Source organism: Neltuma alba, unplaced genomic scaffold (assembly GCF_004799145.2).
Source record: "Neltuma alba isolate B1F8T4 unplaced genomic scaffold, ASM479914v2 tig00013549_pilon, whole genome shotgun sequence".
Classification (NCBI taxonomy): domain Eukaryota; kingdom Viridiplantae; phylum Streptophyta; class Magnoliopsida; order Fabales; family Fabaceae; genus Neltuma; species Neltuma alba.
Genome location: NW_021637756.1, coordinates 10,780 through 27,543, shown reverse-complemented (window position 1 = coordinate 27,543; position 16,764 = coordinate 10,780). Strand labels below are relative to the sequence as shown.

General features: G+C 33.4%; 1 protein-coding gene across 1 annotated transcript; it reads left to right on the top strand.

The window, feature by feature from the left end:
- The first annotated feature begins 15,947 nt into the window (after positions 1-15,947).
- LOC114738160 (uncharacterized) lies at positions 15,948-16,283 on the top strand. Its single transcript, XM_028926183.1, has one exon. The coding sequence runs from the start codon at positions 15,948-15,950 to the stop codon at positions 16,281-16,283; it is 336 nt and encodes a 111-aa protein (XP_028782016.1).
- The last annotated feature ends 481 nt before the right edge of the window (positions 16,284-16,764 follow it).

Here is a 16,764-nt window from a genome sequence, read left to right as displayed (position 1 = left end):
AGCTAGGAATTTTCCTTGTTCCATGCCGTATCTGTATAACGAATGAATCTGGGGGCTAAAAAGTACGGCATTATGTTTATTTGTCTTATTGATTTAATAATGTTGTCAAATTTATTATGATAATTATAAGTAAGTTTAATTTCATGCAACAAGAAGAGCAAGGAACTTTTGTTCTTAATATAAGAGTTTGTTTGATTTTTATTTTAGTTCTAAATATAAGATTCTAATTTACTTTATCTTTCATATTTATTCACTTTTTTCAAGATAATTTTTGTAGTAATGGTAATTATACCTAATACACTTAATTAGTAAAGATATTTAAAAAAATAATACCTATTTATTATAAATAACTAATTTAATAAATTTTTTAATTTATTCAAATTAGTTAACTAGTTTCAGGATGTGTCCTTTTTTTTTTTTTTTGAGCCGGTGTTTTTGGGTTGGAAATAAGCCCCCAGCTTCTTCAGGACAAAAGTTTGGTTTATATAGCCTTGATTTTTGAGAAACTCATTGTCAAATTATGAAAAACTGTTTGGACCCCCAAAAAAATTATGAAAAACTGAAAACTTTTTTTAAAGAAAACATGATAAAAAAAGGGCAAATCTTAAAATTAGTTAACTAATTTAAATAAATTAAAAAATTTATTAAATTAGTTATTTATAATAAATAGGTATTGTTTTGGAAATATGCTTGTACCGTGTGAACTAACAATATAGGTTGACCTGTAGGCGGCCGTTTGACTCACCGCGGGTCACAACTTTGATAGGCTGGGCTCCAAATTCCACATCTTTATGGACCGACGTTTTAGGGGCGGATTCATGAGTTAGGCTGCCAACCCATGTTTTTAAAAAAAAAAATTTATGTTTTCAAGTATTTGTTTTGAAGTCTTTAAATTAAATTGTGAACTTTAATTTAAATTATTTTTATGTCTAATAAAATTATATAATTAAATTAACCCCGAAACCTGTGAATATAAACACATAATCTATTTTTTATAACTATTTTATAAATGATAAGTCGATAAAGAAAGGGAGAAATCAAGTTTAGAATAATTTCTTAACAATAATCAAAGCCACATTTAAATTAAATAAAAATAATAAATTTTATATTAAAATTAAAATATTTTTTTAGATTTTTTTTAAAAGTGAGCTAATTCACAACAATTTACGAGGTTAGCATATGCAAGCTAAAAATATTTGTCTCAAAACTAGTTCATTCTGCTAATCCAACCCACTATTTTTAATGGATTGAGCTGGCGAACTCAATTTCTATATTTTCCATATCCCGTAGACTTTTTCAAATATCTATTGGTAAATAAATGTTCAAAGTTTTTTGGTTGGGACCAAAAATATTTAAGGATTAAAAAATTACGCAGTGCGGACTGCGGAGACTCCGTTAAGAATGACCCTGCTTTTAAAGAGACTAGAGATGGTGGAGATTAAAAGCATGTTAGCTGTTTTGGCCAAAAGGAAAAAAAAAAAGCATGTTAGCTGTGGAAAGTAATTATCAAAATAGAAGCGTGTTGGTTATGGAGATTTTATTATTAAAGCAAGCTATATATAGTAGTGGAAATTATATATTCTTATTATCTTATTTATAAGGTACTTTTCAGCATGTTTTATATAAACTAAGAAAATCTTAAACTGTATTGACTTTCTATCAAAATATAATAACTTTTTAACTTTACCCCTATTTAATATATAAACTTTTTTAAAAAAATAAATGTTTAACCTATAATAAATAAAAGAGAAAATAGTACATTCATGTTAAAAATTTAATAAAGTAACTTACAAATAAGATAAAAAAAACACTTTCTCTCTCTATCTTATAAATAAGATCATAAAAATAATTAAAAGCAGGTTACTTTTTAAAAAAAAAAAAAAGAGGGAAGGTTGCCTAAAGTGGCTCCCATGGGATCTGGCAATCATGAAATTTTGACTTGCTAGTCCATGAAATTGAGATGACCAAATCATGTGGAGGACTCTAATGCCCCACTTCCCCATATACTTATTTCTTTAAATTTGTTTCCTTTTAATAGTACAACTTTTATTTTTTACTCTTCTAATTTTAAATATAAGACTTATACCACAAAATGAATTTTATATTTAGAATCCGAGAAATAATTATTGATTAAAACAGACATTTGGTTCTATAAGTTTAGCCGAAATTTCAGTTTAACCCCTTAAGTTTAAAAAATATATTTTTGATCTTTTAACATTATCATTGTTAGTCTCATTTAATGAATAATGTTGACTAAATAGTGATCTTGCAATCAATATTGACGGAACATCCTCTAAATTAATTTTTTTTAATATAATCATTTTTTATAGATGTTTAAAATTTTAAAATTTTATCAGATAGCTAATTCTTTAAATGCTTAAAATTACTTTAAAATATAAAAATAAACTATCTATCCATCTAATATACTTATAAAATCTCATAATACCCATTAATACTTAAATGGGTCGGGTTGCAGATCCATATTTTGTTTCTCATCTAAAATTGTTTCAGCTTCATGCATCCTTGTGTCTCTTACATTACTTTTTCATATAATTATAGTCAGTTATTAATAGTAATTTAATCCATTCAACTTTATACAGATCTAATATTTTTATGGCAGAATAAATTTTTATGCCTATATGCTCTCTCTCCGTGTATGTGTGCCTTATTTTTATTATAAAAGTTACATTTTTAAAAATACACGGCAAAAAGAAGAATATTTTGGGTGGGGAGAAATGAGAATTTCTTGGAATAATTGGGGCCATGAATACAACCCATATGTATATGCCTTTTTTATAATTATTTTACTTTATAAAAGAAATGCTATATTTTTAAAAATACACAAAAAAACATGAAGTAAGAAAAACATATCCTAATTGTTTCAATAAGAAGTGAAGAATACAAATAGAATAACATATTCTAATTGAACTAAGTATGTATTATACCTTATATGGATATTTTACTTATTTCAAATCTAATCATATCTAGTCACACATCACCTGTGCATCGCATCGGGAGAAATTTCTAGTTAGATTAAAAAAATTAAAATTTAAAGTATGCCTTGTTAGTATTTAATTATAAGATTACCTTTTAAATCTGCTAGCAGTTCTGTTAAATGAAACTCATAGCATTAATATTAGGGAACTTAAAAATATATTTTTAAATTTAAGGGCTTAAACCAAAACTTGAAGAAAATTTAAAAAACTAAACATATATCCCTACTAGTTAGTTCATTGGATTTACCAGAACCCATGCAGAAGAAGCATTGGGCAGGAAGATGGATATGCCATTTCTGAAACTGCCATTCTAGCATCTCCTTCTCAACGACTTCAATCTGACTTCTTCTGAAGTAGAAATCCTGGCTTACTATGACCGCAACTGCACAATTAATAAAAACTTCAGTTCTAATAGCCCCTTCCAGTTCAACCCTAACACTCTTTTGAATTCTCACAAACAGAATAGCCTCAAATTGTCCCTACATTAATAAAGAGGCAATCATCTGGTATGATCAGTGCTTCCTTCGCTATTCGCATCGTTCTTTCTTCTCCACCCTCCACCAACAGCCTACAGTTGACAGCATTATTATAACTAGCAGATGTAAAATTTGCACAATTAGATGTCCAGAAAAGTCAGACGATGCAAACCCACGTGCAGAATTAAATAAGATGTTGAAAGAAGCAGCGGTGGAGGCAGGTACACCATCAGGACCTGCAGGCATCAAGAAATTTGCAACCAAAGAAGCAAATGCAGTAGTTGGAGATTGGTGTGAACTCTTGTACAGTGCACGCCGGATCTGTCTCCACAATTCTATAGCGATTGTCTCAATGACATGATCTAACTTATTCCAATCCGCTATATTGCAATGCATGGAATTCTGAATCCGTGCTGCAATTTGAGATTCGAAATAGACTGATTTTATTATAAGGTCAACCAGCCTACCTCCATTGTTTCTCCTGCTCAAGGTACATAGTGTCACCATTTTTTTCTCTTTTCCTTTCCTTTTGCCATGTTTAATTTGCACGACATGATGAGAAAAACCAAGAGGAGAAGACGAGGGTGAGGAGATTCCCTGCGTCGTCCGCATATTTGATCTTGCCGAGATTTAAGATTTATGCATCTTATGTTTTTATTTCTATACTGATATACTTTTGGCTAATTTTGCCTATTTTTTAAATTGAAGACATCATTGAATTTTCAAGAAATAATTATCCAATGAAAGTAATTGTCAAAACAAAAAAAAAAAAATTGTTGAATTTCAAAAACACAAATAACAGTTTACTCATAGTTAAAAATAATGTTTGTTTACATATTGAAGGATTAATTCGGTATTTACGACTAGTTAAGGCCATGACATAATTATAAACATTTTGTTTCTTCTATTAAACAGGGCTTGGAGGTCCTACTCTGACAGACTGGAACTGCTCGGTCACTGAAATCTTTACTGCCAATGATCCCTACCTAAACAACCTCAAAAGCCCCACTTTCGAACTCTCCAAGTCATCCAACGACACCAAAAACAATGGATTCTGCAGAACCATCGTCGGAAACAAGTCCGGCACCGTCTACGTCCTCTTCATGTGTGTGTCGTGCCCCTCAAGCTCTGCAATGAATATGTCAATGAGGGAATCGTGAAACTAAACTCTTTCGAAGGAGGCTATCATTGGGTATGATAAGTGCATGCTTCCCCATTCCAATCGCTCTTTCTTCTCAACCCCACACACACAACCTATATATACATAACCTGGTTGGGATATGCTTAGAATCTAGACACAGGGCTTCAATCTACTATTAGCGAATACATTGAATGGTTTAGTGGCGGCGACATCGACCTCATCAGCGCATGCAGGAGTGAAAAATTTTGCAACAAAAACAGAATGCAGCTCTTCAGAATTGACAACCTTGTATAGTCTTGCACAATGTACTCCAGTCCTGTCCAACCCAAATTGCCAAAAATGTCCATAGGATGCTTGGCAACGTATCATGTCATGTTCTCCAGGAATAAAAGGAGGACAAGTCATTAATCCTAGCTGCAACTTGAGGTTTGAATCGTACCGATTTTATAATGACAGTAAAAGTGCTGTTTTGCCGCCACCTGCGAATCCCCCATATATAAAAGTGGTGTTTTAGAGCCGCCCTTGTATCCCCCAACTCCCAGAGTTTCAGGAAATACAGGTAAAGTAATTCAGGATCTAGTCACCTTTCATCTTTGTCACAGAGATATATCACTACATATAAATTGATATCCTTAACTGGCTCTCAATTTTGTGCATAAAAATCTTCTCCAGTTCTTATCTGGGGCATGTAAATGCATACTCATATTAATTTACGCAGGAAAAGAGATAACGATCACTCACTAACAATTATAATAGCAGTGTGTGTAATATCCTAAATTTTATTTTAGGACTTTTGTAAAAAAAAAAATTCAAAGAGAGAGCAGAGACAGAAGATGAGGGTCGTGAGAGAAAGAGAGGAGGAGAGAGATAGCAAAGAGTAGAGTTGCGGTCCTCGTGAAGGAGAGGACAAATTTTGAAGATAATTTAGATACATAAAATTATTTCTTTTTGTCAAACTTTCTTCATAAATATTTTCTATATATTTTATGCTTCCTAATAGTAGTATTACTATAGTGATTAGAGAAAATTTTGAGACTTATATATGATATAAGTATTGAATTTTGATAATAGATGATTATAGAAATTTAGAAGTAAATGATTAGTTAATTTTAATCAGTTTATATTTGCATATTTGTTAGTATTTAATATTTAAATTAATTTGTTTAGTTGAAAAATCTATTATATATGGAAAATATCATATTTTTACTGATTAAATTTAAGTTAAATCATTTATTTGGGTTGTTTGACATATTATTGAGATTTTAATCAGTTTATTTTTATTTATTAGATGACTAGAGGTTTTAAAATAATTATTTTAGCTAAAAAGTTTATTATGTATGGAAATATATATATTTGTGTGTGTGTGATAGTTATACCATTAAAGTTTTGATTAGATTATTTATTTATAAATATTTGGAGTACTATTAAATTTTTGATGGTTTAGTTTTGAGGTTTAAACTTTAAATGAGAATTTTAGAATTTAAAATATAATAATTTCATATTTGACAATTTTGAAAAAATTATTTTATTAAAATAAATAATTTGGAAGATGTAAATAAATAATTTGACTTGTTAAAAATTATAAGTTAGTTAAAAAAAACTTAATTTTGGGTTATGAGAGTTGTGGGAATTTAGAATAAAAATTTAACTAAAAATTTAACTAATATATATAAGCTTAATTAATTAATTAATTAGCTTATATTAATATCTGGTTATATTAATTGTGTAGATTAATTATTGGTTGAGCAAAGGATTAATCTTATTGTAATCCTTTCTATTGCTTTGATGAGAGGTAACTACTTTCTATTTATTATATGTGCTAATATGTTGTTTATGAGTATTTTGCTATTTTAGAATAATGACGTGTTATTTGAAACTTAAGTAAATATGTTATATCTTTTGAGCTATGAAATTTATCTTATGGGATTTTTGAAATTGCGATTGAGAAGTTTAGAAAGATATATTATTTATATTTTATATATTATACTGAGAAAAGATTGAGATGGATTTCGTTATAGTATGAATGATTGGTTGTTATTTGGACTTTCGATTGAGTCCTATTCTATCATGTGGTAAGGCTACCATTGGTGCATATTGGTTGGCTTCCTTCGTCCCCCATAGTGAAGGATAGGCCTTTGTGGCTTCTTATTCATCTTCCAAAGTGAGGGGTAGACCTATATGTCTAATTGATTCTCATAGTAAAGGATAAACTTATGTTACTTGTATGTTAGCCCCTATAGTGAGGGTTTGAATGATTAAAATTATATTTCTATAGATATATCTATATTTCTTGAGAATTAATAACTGTCCCACTTGACAAATCACGAGCATATGTTAGTATGCATAATGAGTTGAAAAGTTGGTTACTGAGGCTTTTGTCTCACCTCATGGTTTTTTACTATCTTCAGGTGATAGTTCAGGTAGTGGCCCATCGGGGAAGGCTCCGGAGGCATAGTGTACGATTATAGCTTGTATAGCCTCCCTGCTTTTGTTCTATGTGTTGATTTATTATATATTGCCACATAGGGCTCATCTACTCTAATGTTGTTAACTAATACTTTTAATTTCTACTATTTGATATGAGAAGGCCGTTAAAAGGCCAGAGACCTCTAAGACTCTACATGTGACACTCTTTTAAAAATTTTGACTTTTGACTAATTAGTTCTATAGCTTATATTAAAATGATTTATCAGTTCGTATGTTTACAAAATATAAGTTTGGTTTAGGCTAATGGTTGAATGATATTTCTGGGTTCTGAAAGTCCAAGGCCCAAGTTAATGATTGATATTACTCGTAATATAAGTTTATTTCTTTTAACCATGATAGTAATTTTATAGTTTTAAGATTTCTTCTTTTCTATTATGGTTAATCTTTCGAATAAATTGTTTAATTTAATCTAAATGGGTTTTGAACAAACGGTCATCATAATTTGATATCAGAGCTAAAGATTCTTTGAATTGGGTTGCATTACATTGCATTTAGTGGCAACTGGCAACATACAATAATCTCGCATAACCTTCTCTATTACTTTATGCCTGTGCTTGACGTTACTTTTTTATTCTTTTTTGGTGGGTTCCATCCTTAGGTGGGGAGGATAGTGTGGACATGATCCCGACAACCGATAAGGGTGGGGATGAATCCACAACCCACCTAATCAACCACCGAATTCTCTGTAGTTTAACCAAGAGACCTTACTGCAACAGCTAAGGGAAGTGGTAGTTACGGTGGTAGATGATAGGGGAAGGAAGCTAGAAAGACTTAAGAAGCAAGAAAGCTGTGGAGGAGTTCAAAGAGAGTGGATTCCTGAGTTGTCTGTGGGTAATTTTGGAACCTACAGGGGTTTTATTGAAGGAACCAGAGAAGATAGTAGCTTGTGAAGGTAACAAGGAAAAGAGGAGACTGTGAACCTTAAGAGTGTATTGAAGGACATAGAGCGGTATTACCCAGAGATTTTGATGGGGGTATGGGTCCTAATAAAGCTTAGGCTTGGATTGATGATATAGAGACAATATTCAAAGCTTGTGGCTGTAATACCTATCAGAAAGTACAAGCGGCAGTGGTCTTATTGAGGGATCGAGCTAAGAGGTGGTTAAGGTGCGTAAGCTGCATAAATGACTCAAAGATTACTTGGACAGAATTCAAACAGATGTTCTTTTATCACTACTTTCCCCAGCCATGAGACAAGAAAAACCAACAGCTTGTTATGCTCTTTGACAGAAGAACATACATGAGGACGAGTTTATTGCCAAGTATATTGACCTCTCTAAGCATATTACCTACCTGCAGCAGAAAGATAACCCAGAGCGGATAGCCCGATAATTAATAGAACAGGTGAGGCTAGAGTTGAAGCAGCAAATGGCATTAAATGAGTTTAAGAGTTTCAAGGATGCCTAGACAAAACTCAGGATGACAACCCGCAAGACTCGAGAGGTAGAGGAGAGCCAGCGCCGAGATAACCAGGGCAGGTTCTCTAGTTTTATGAGGCCAATGAGAGGAATCAATAAAAAGAATAGCTCCAATTATGGGAGCTCGGGTAGCTCAAGTAGAGGCAAAAGCCAGAAGGGAAGAATTCAGCCTGTGAAGGCTTTATGTAGAGGAGACAAGCTCAGGGGAACCGTATGGGAGGAGATTAGAGTGTCCACCATGAGCTTGCCAGAACCACACCAGCGTTAGCGGTCCTTGCTTGAGATGTGGGAGAAATCATATAGGAGAGTGTTAGGAATGCTACAAATGTCATAAGTTTGGACACCTAGCTCGTAATTGTCTAGAAACGTAGCAGCAAACTCCTAGTTTCAGATCTACAGCCATAGGGAGAGTTTTTGCTTTGACTAGAGAGGAGGCCAGTACATCTCCTAATCTAATTAGAGGTACTGTTTCTGTTCAAGGACATGATATACCTATGTTGTTTGATTATAGTGCCACTTATTCTTATATTGTTGTGAAATGTGCTTAAAAGTTTAAATTTTCAATGCATGATTTATCTTACTTGTTGAAAGTGTCAACTCCAGAGGGAACCACTGTGTTAACCACATAGGCTTATTTAAGTCTCGTGCTTAAATTTGAGAATCATGATTCTATTATTGATTTTATTTGTCTACCCTTCAAAGGTATTGACGTGATTATTGGCATGGATTGACTATCAGCAAATAATGCCATTTTGGATTACAAAAGGAAGATGGTAACCTTTCCTTTGTGTACTATGATAGCTGAGACTATTAATGGTCTTTTATGGTTGTCTACTACTCAAGCAACTAAGTGTATTCAGAAGGGTTGTCAGGCCTATGTGTTTTCTTTTCTGTTAGTATGGACAAAGAAGTTGGTATTGAGTAAATCGAAGTAGTAAAGGAGTTTCCTGAGGTATTTTCTAAGGAAGTATCCGGTTTATGCCCTGGAGGGAAGTTGAGTTTTCTATTGAGTTAATGCCAGGGATAGCTCTAATTTCTAAAGCACCGTACAGAATGTCACCTTTTGAATTGGCAGAGCTAAAAAAGCAAATCGAAGAGTTAGTTGAAAAAGGGTTTATTAGACCAAGTGTCTCATTCTTGGGGATCACTAGTGACTATGAACAAATATCCTTTGCCTAGGATTGATGACTTGCTAGGACAACTAATGAGGTTAGCGGTGTTTTCCAAGATTGACTTAAGGTCGGGATCTCATCAAGAGTCAAAGTAGAAGACATCCTGAAGACGGCATTTCACATCAGATATGGGCACTACGAGTTTCTAGTGATGCCTTTCGGTTTGACGAATACTCCAACGGTGTTTATGGACTATATGAACAGGATCTTTAGGCCGTACTTGGACAAGTTCATTGTGGTTTATAGATGATATCATGATATCTTTACATTGCATTACGAATATTAAGGGATCATTAGTTGTATGCTAAGTTAAGCAAGTGTGAGTTTTGGCTTAGAGAAGTGAAGTTCTTAGGTCATATAGTATCTGCAGAAGGAGTAGCTGTTGATCCTAGCAAGGTTGATGCCGTGTTGAAATGGGAATCACCAAAATCGATGACGGAGGTGAGAAGTTTCATGGGCATAGCTGGGTATTACCAAAGATTCATCAAGGGATTTTTTCAAATCGTCATCCGTCTAATTAAGTTGACCAAGAAAGACCATCCGTTTTTCTGGGACGAAAAGTGTAAGGCAGCTTTCTAAGAATTGAAGGCTAAGTTGACCACAGCCGTAGTATTGACTATTCCAGATCTTAGTAAACCATATACCCTTTACATTGATGCTTTACTTGAAGGTTTAGGGTGTGTCTTGATGCATGAAGGTAAGGTAGTTGCCTATACATCTAAGAAATTAAGGCTGCATGAGGAAAATTATCCTACACATGACCTGGAATTAGCATGGTAGTTTTTGCATTGAGGATCTGGAGGCACTACTTATGGGGATCACAGTTTGAAGTCTTCAACAATCATAAGAGCCCGAAGTATTTAGTAGATCAGAAAGAACTGAATAATAAACAACATCGGTGGATGGAATTCATCAAGGACTATAACTTTAAGCTTAAGTATCATTCGGGTAAGGCCAACGTGGTTGCAAACGCTTTGAGTAGAAAAACAGTACATGTGTTTCATATGAGTTTAGAGGAACACTACTGTTTAGAGAGATTGAGAGATCTCTAAGTGGTGTATGAGGCTCTAGCCACTCGACAATCAATTATGGGTGACTATGAGTTTTTTCGAGACTTAAAGGCTACACAGATGGAGGATGACCGGTTATTGAGTATCTGAGAGGAAGTGAAGACCCGTGATGTGCCTGATTATGAAATTAGTAAAGAAGGAATCTTAAGGTACAAGAAAAGGATCCAGGGATAACCAAGATCTACAAGGACTTGAAAAAGAACTACTAGTAGCCAAAAATGAAGAGAGATGTCATGGATTTTGTATTAAAGTGTATAACATGTCAAAAGTTCAAGATAGAACATCAAAGACCTCCAGGATTATTAAAGAATCTTGATATTCCCCAATAGAAATAGGATGGTATTTCCATGGACTTTATTACTAGCATGCCAAGAACCCCGACTGGCTATGATGCGCTATGGGTAATTATAGATAGATTGACTAAGTCAGCACACTTCCTACCTATCAAGAGTACTTACTCCTTGAAATGATTGACAAAGTTGTATATAGATGAGATTGTTCAACTTCATGGAGTGTTAGTCTATCATTTCAGATAAAGACCTGAGGTTTACATCAAAGTTCTGGTAGTCATTACATGAAGCCAAGGGCACCAAACTCAATTTTAGTGCTACTTATCATCCTCAAACTAATAGACAGACTGAGAGGACTATTCAGAGTCTCAAGGACATGTTGAAGGCTTGTACTATAGAGCTAAAGGGCAGTTGGGACACTCACTTGTTATTAGTTGAGTTTGCCTATAACAACAACTATCACTCTAGTATTCAGATGGCACTATATGAGGCTTTATATAGGAGGAAGTGTAGATCTCCACTTTGTTAGACTGAATTGAGTGAAAGAACAATTATTGGCCCAGATTTAGTGGACCAAACAACCAGAAAGATTGAGCTGATCAAGTAAAAGTTATTGATTGCCCAAAGTCAACAAAAGAGTTATACATATTGTCAGAGGAGACCTTTAGAATTTGAAGGAGGTGATCACGTATTTCTAAAGGTTTCACCTGTCACAGGCAATGATTTAAAAACCAAATGGGACTGGACGGTTGGATCGGTTAGACTGCTGACCAAAGCCATCCCCGGCTCGTTTTCTATGGTTCAACTGTTTTGTTGGTTGAGCCCTGTTGGGCCGCTTTAAGCTGGCTGTTGGACCAAGAACTGGAGTTAAATCTAGATCGGGGTAGTTTTAAAATAATCAAACGGCTCAAATGTTGGGCCCAGAAACACTTTTAAAAAAACAAAAATTGCATATCTGTCCAAAAAACACCCACATTCATCTTTTAAAAAACCCTCAATCCCTAATCAATTTCATACTCACGTTGCCTCCCGGCTCTCCATAGTTGGCAAAAAACATCTTCTACCTACTGTCAAAGAGACCATCTGAGATTTAACTCTTTAAAGTCGTCCTTCTTCAAGCAAACGCATTGCAGTATTGGTGACTCTCACAGCTCATATTTTGAGTGTTGGCCTTAGACGTTCGATGCCCTCTAGTAGTTTGCTTTGAAGGTATGAAATAAATGGTTTGATTCGATTGTTTGGCATCTTGTTGATTGTAGAATAAATGAATAGCATGTATTTGATGCCTTTTGAAGCTTTTGATAAAACTGGGACCACTACTCTTTATTTATTGGTTTTTATTTTGTTTTGATGTGATAAAACTATCACAGTTTGGGGTAGGGGACCACCATTGACCTTTAATTTGTCTTTTATGGAGTAAAAAGTTGGAATGAATTTTTCTACATAATAAAGAAACTTAGGTGGCATGAATTCATGTGACTCCATATTGACAAACTAATCTAAAAGTTGTATGGAATTGGGTGGGTTTCACAGGACAAAAAAAATCTGACTGTATTCTTATTTAATTCGTTTCTTATAAACTAATTTTTTAAAGAAATATGTTTAGGAGTCACAAATGCTTTCAGTGAACATTGAAGAGTAGTTTATTATTACATTATCAATCAGCACACTACCTAGATTATATTAAACAATTAAAAGTTCCTTTATGTTGCCCCTATATATGATTATTTACTTGCATGTGCAAGTCAATCTCATATTAACCATATTTTCATATTACAAAAAACGTCATCTGAACAAGTATCAACTACTATATCACAATCTGTAAGATTAAACACAAATCCTGCCTGGGAGCATTGTATTCAAGTACCAAGCAAGACCCCAAGTGGAAAAAAACATTTGAGATATTTATGTTGTGTGAAGAAATTTGCTGGTGGAGGAATTCATAGAATGAAACAACATCTTGCTGGAGAAAAAAGGGGATGCAGTAAGCTGTGAAAAAGTGTCTGCTGATATTTGTTACTGATTAGAACAAAATCTAAAGGAGATTGAAGAGAAGAAAAGTAAGAAACAAGATAATTATGAAGAAGACAATCTTTATGGCCCTAATGTCCTATCATTTGAAAGTGATGCTCTAAATACACAAGAAGTTGCTCGTTTTCCAGTCCAAAATCCTAGGGAGAGCCAATTGAATGCTTAAAATCTGAATACTTCTCAACTTGGAAAAAGAAAGGTGACTGGAGATATAAATAACTATTTTGCTCCAAGAACAACCCCAGGAGCACAACCAGGGACACAAAGTGCACTTACAGGTAAAGAACCTGTTCATAGAGCAAACTTAGTTGTTACTAGATGGTTATATGATTGTTGTATTCCCATGAATGCTGTGAATTCAACTTATTTTCAGCCTATGTTAGATGCAGTTGCAGCCATTGGTCCTGGTTATAAAAGGCCAACTTACCATGCTATTAGAACTAAATTATTGCAAGACACTAAAAAAGAAGTTCAGTTGTTAGTTGTTAGTTTTAGAAAATTTTGGAAAAACACTGATTGCACAATAATGGCTGATGGTTAGCAAGATCAGGCAAATAGGCAATTGATTAACTTTCTTGCCTACTCTCCAAGAGGAATTATTTTCATTAAATCTGTTGATGCAATAGGATTTGGCTCAGGATTGCCCCCATTATTATTTCCATTGATCTTGAATCAAGCAAGATACGACTTATTTGATTTGAGATTATGAAACTAATTGAACGAACAATTCATAAAAATCAATCTTTCTGGGATATTCAATATATTCTATAGTTCCTTACTATGTCAATTTCCAATTTTTGGTCATTGAGATTCTTCAAACATAGTTAAGGATGCTCAAAATCTTTGTAACTTGTTCATTGAAATGGTTGATTTTTTCGGTACAAGAAATGTTGTCCATTTAGTACATGATAATGTAGCTAACTATAAAGCTGTTGGAAGGTTATTAACTGATAAATATCATTCTATTTTTTTGTCTCCTTGTGTTGCACATTGTTTGAACTTGATTTTAGGAGATATTAGGAAAATGGAAATTGTGACTAACTTAGCATCACGGGCATCTATGATTATAAATTTTGTTTACAATCATGTATATTTGCTAGCTTGGTTAAGGAAAAAAGATGGTTGGACAGAAATTATTCATCCAGGGCCAACACAGTTTGCAACAACTTTTCTTGCATTGAAAAGCATTTCTGAGCATAAACATGATTTGCAATCTTTGGTTACTAGCAAGATGTTTACAAAATCTAGATATTCAAAAGATCAAAAGGCCAAGGACGTGACTATGATTGTGTTGGACAACAAATTTTGGAATGACTGTAAAATTGTTGTACAAATTGTTTTACTACTTATTCTATTATTGAGGATTGTTGATGCTAATGAGAGACCTTCTCTTGGGTATGTATATGATGGCATGTATAGGGCAAGAAAAACCATAAAGAATATTTTTATGAATAAAAAATCCCTATACAAGCCTTATACAAGAATTATTAGAAGAAGGTGGGATACTGAACTTCATCAACAACTTCATGCGGCGGCTTATTTCCTAAATCCTGTATTCTTCTATGACAAGCAGAATTTCTCTCAAAAACGGGAGGTCATGGTTGGTTTTCTTATGGTTTTGGATAAGACAGTGTCATCTAATAAAACCAAGTTTATGGAAGAAAGCTTACGTTATCAAGATCAACTTGACAGCTTTGGTCGTCCAATGGCTCTTGCCTATCTAAAAACATTATGACCTAGTAAATTTTTATATTGTTGTATTTGACTTTTAATATATCTTTTGCTATTCACTTGCTATATTTATTTTTGTATTTGATGTTCAATGTGCCAGATGAATGGTGGAAGATGTTTGGGGATAGTGCACCAAATGTTAAAAAATTAGCAATGAGACTCTTGAGCCAAACTTTATCTTCATCAGGTTATGAAAGAAATTGGAGTGAATTTGAAAGAATACACTCTAAGAAAAGGAATAGGTTGGAGCATAAAAGATTAAATCATCTTGTGTTTGTTCATTATAATTTTTGTTTGAAGAATAGGTATTTTACCATAAATTCCTAATTATTCCAAAGCTTTACTTCAATTTATTTTGTTTATAAGTTTTATTGTATGAGATCTTCACTTTTATTAATCTTTGACATTGTCATGTGTTTTAGGATTTTTAACAAGAAAAGATCTTTTGATCCTATTGATTATGAAAGCATTGGTGATATTGAGTATTGGATTGTGGAAGATGAGGATGATTCTTCTTGCCTTTGTTATGATGAGATAGAAGAAGATATAATTTATGATGATACAACAATACCAAGAGCTTCCATCAATCAAGTTGAGGACCTCAATGAAGAAAGAGTTAATGAGATTGAAGATGAGGTTGGATGCTTTGAAGTTGGAGGGCTTGATTTGGAATCATTTCCTCAAGAACATGTTGATAGTTATAGTGGAGATGAGTTCCAAGAAACTCATGCTTGGCTTAATCAAGGTCCACCAATGTTTGATAAGTCATGAACTTGAACTTCTACTTGTTTTTTGTTAGTGAGATATGTTAACTTCTTATTGATACTTGCTATTATTGATGATATGATATCATGTTATTTTTTATGATTTCAATGTCTTGGGACTTGATATTTTGGAAAGATGTTACATAGAGTTTGATTGTATTTAAGTTATGTAAAAATTTCATATCTCTTTCTTTTATTTATAGCATTATATAGGTATGTAATATTATTTTTATTTAATTATTACATTATCGGTCCAACTGTGCGGACTGTGACCTACTAGCCTCATCAATTCAATGTCCAATCCAGCTTTTAAAACATTGGTCACAGGTGTTGGCGAATCCATTAAGGCCAAAAAGCTTACAACCTGATTCATGGGCCCTTATGAAATTTTGGAGCGGATTGGACCTGTTGCACATAGAATTGCACAGCCGCCATATCTTTCTTGTTTATACGACGTGTTCCACGTGTCTCAGTTGAAGAAGTATCATCTCGATTCGTCTCATGTTATTAAGACTGAAGAGGTCAAGTTACAAGATAATTTGACCTATCGAGGAGAACCAAAGTGGATTTTAGACGTTAAGAATAAACAATTAAGGAACAAGACTATCCGTCTTGTAAAGATCTTTTGGAAGGGCATAAGTCTCGGTGATACTACCTGGGAGACTGAGGAGCAGATGCGTTATGATTACCCTTACTTGTTTTCTTAGTAAGCACCTTGAGTTGCTTCTATTTTTAACTTTTGTGTGTGGTTGTTTGAATTTTGAGGACAACAATTCTAATTAGGTGGAGAATTGTAATATCCTAAATTTTATTTTAGGATTTTTGTAAAAAAAATTTTTAAATAATAATATTTTAATATTTAAAAAAAATGGTAACAGCTTCCACCGAATTCGGTGGAAAGCTGAAACGTTGAATGAGAAGGAAGACTTGGAGAGGGTTTAATGCAAGAAGAAAAATTGAGAAAGGTGGTTAGAGAAGATGAGATACAAAGACAGCAAGGTAGAAAATGAGGGTACGTGAGAGAAAGAGGAAAAGAGAGAAAGAGAGCGAGAGAGAGACAACAAAGAGTAGAGTTGCGGTCCTCATGAAGGAAGGGGCAAACTTTGAAGATAATTTAGGTACATAAATTACTTCTTTTCATCAAACTTTCTTCATGAATATTTCTATATATTTACACTTCCTAATAGT

Coding starts and splice junctions, on each gene's coding strand:
- LOC114738160 (XM_028926183.1), top strand. CDS start 15,948: ATGGGCCCTTATGAAATTTTGGAGCGGATTGGACCTGTTGCACATAGA.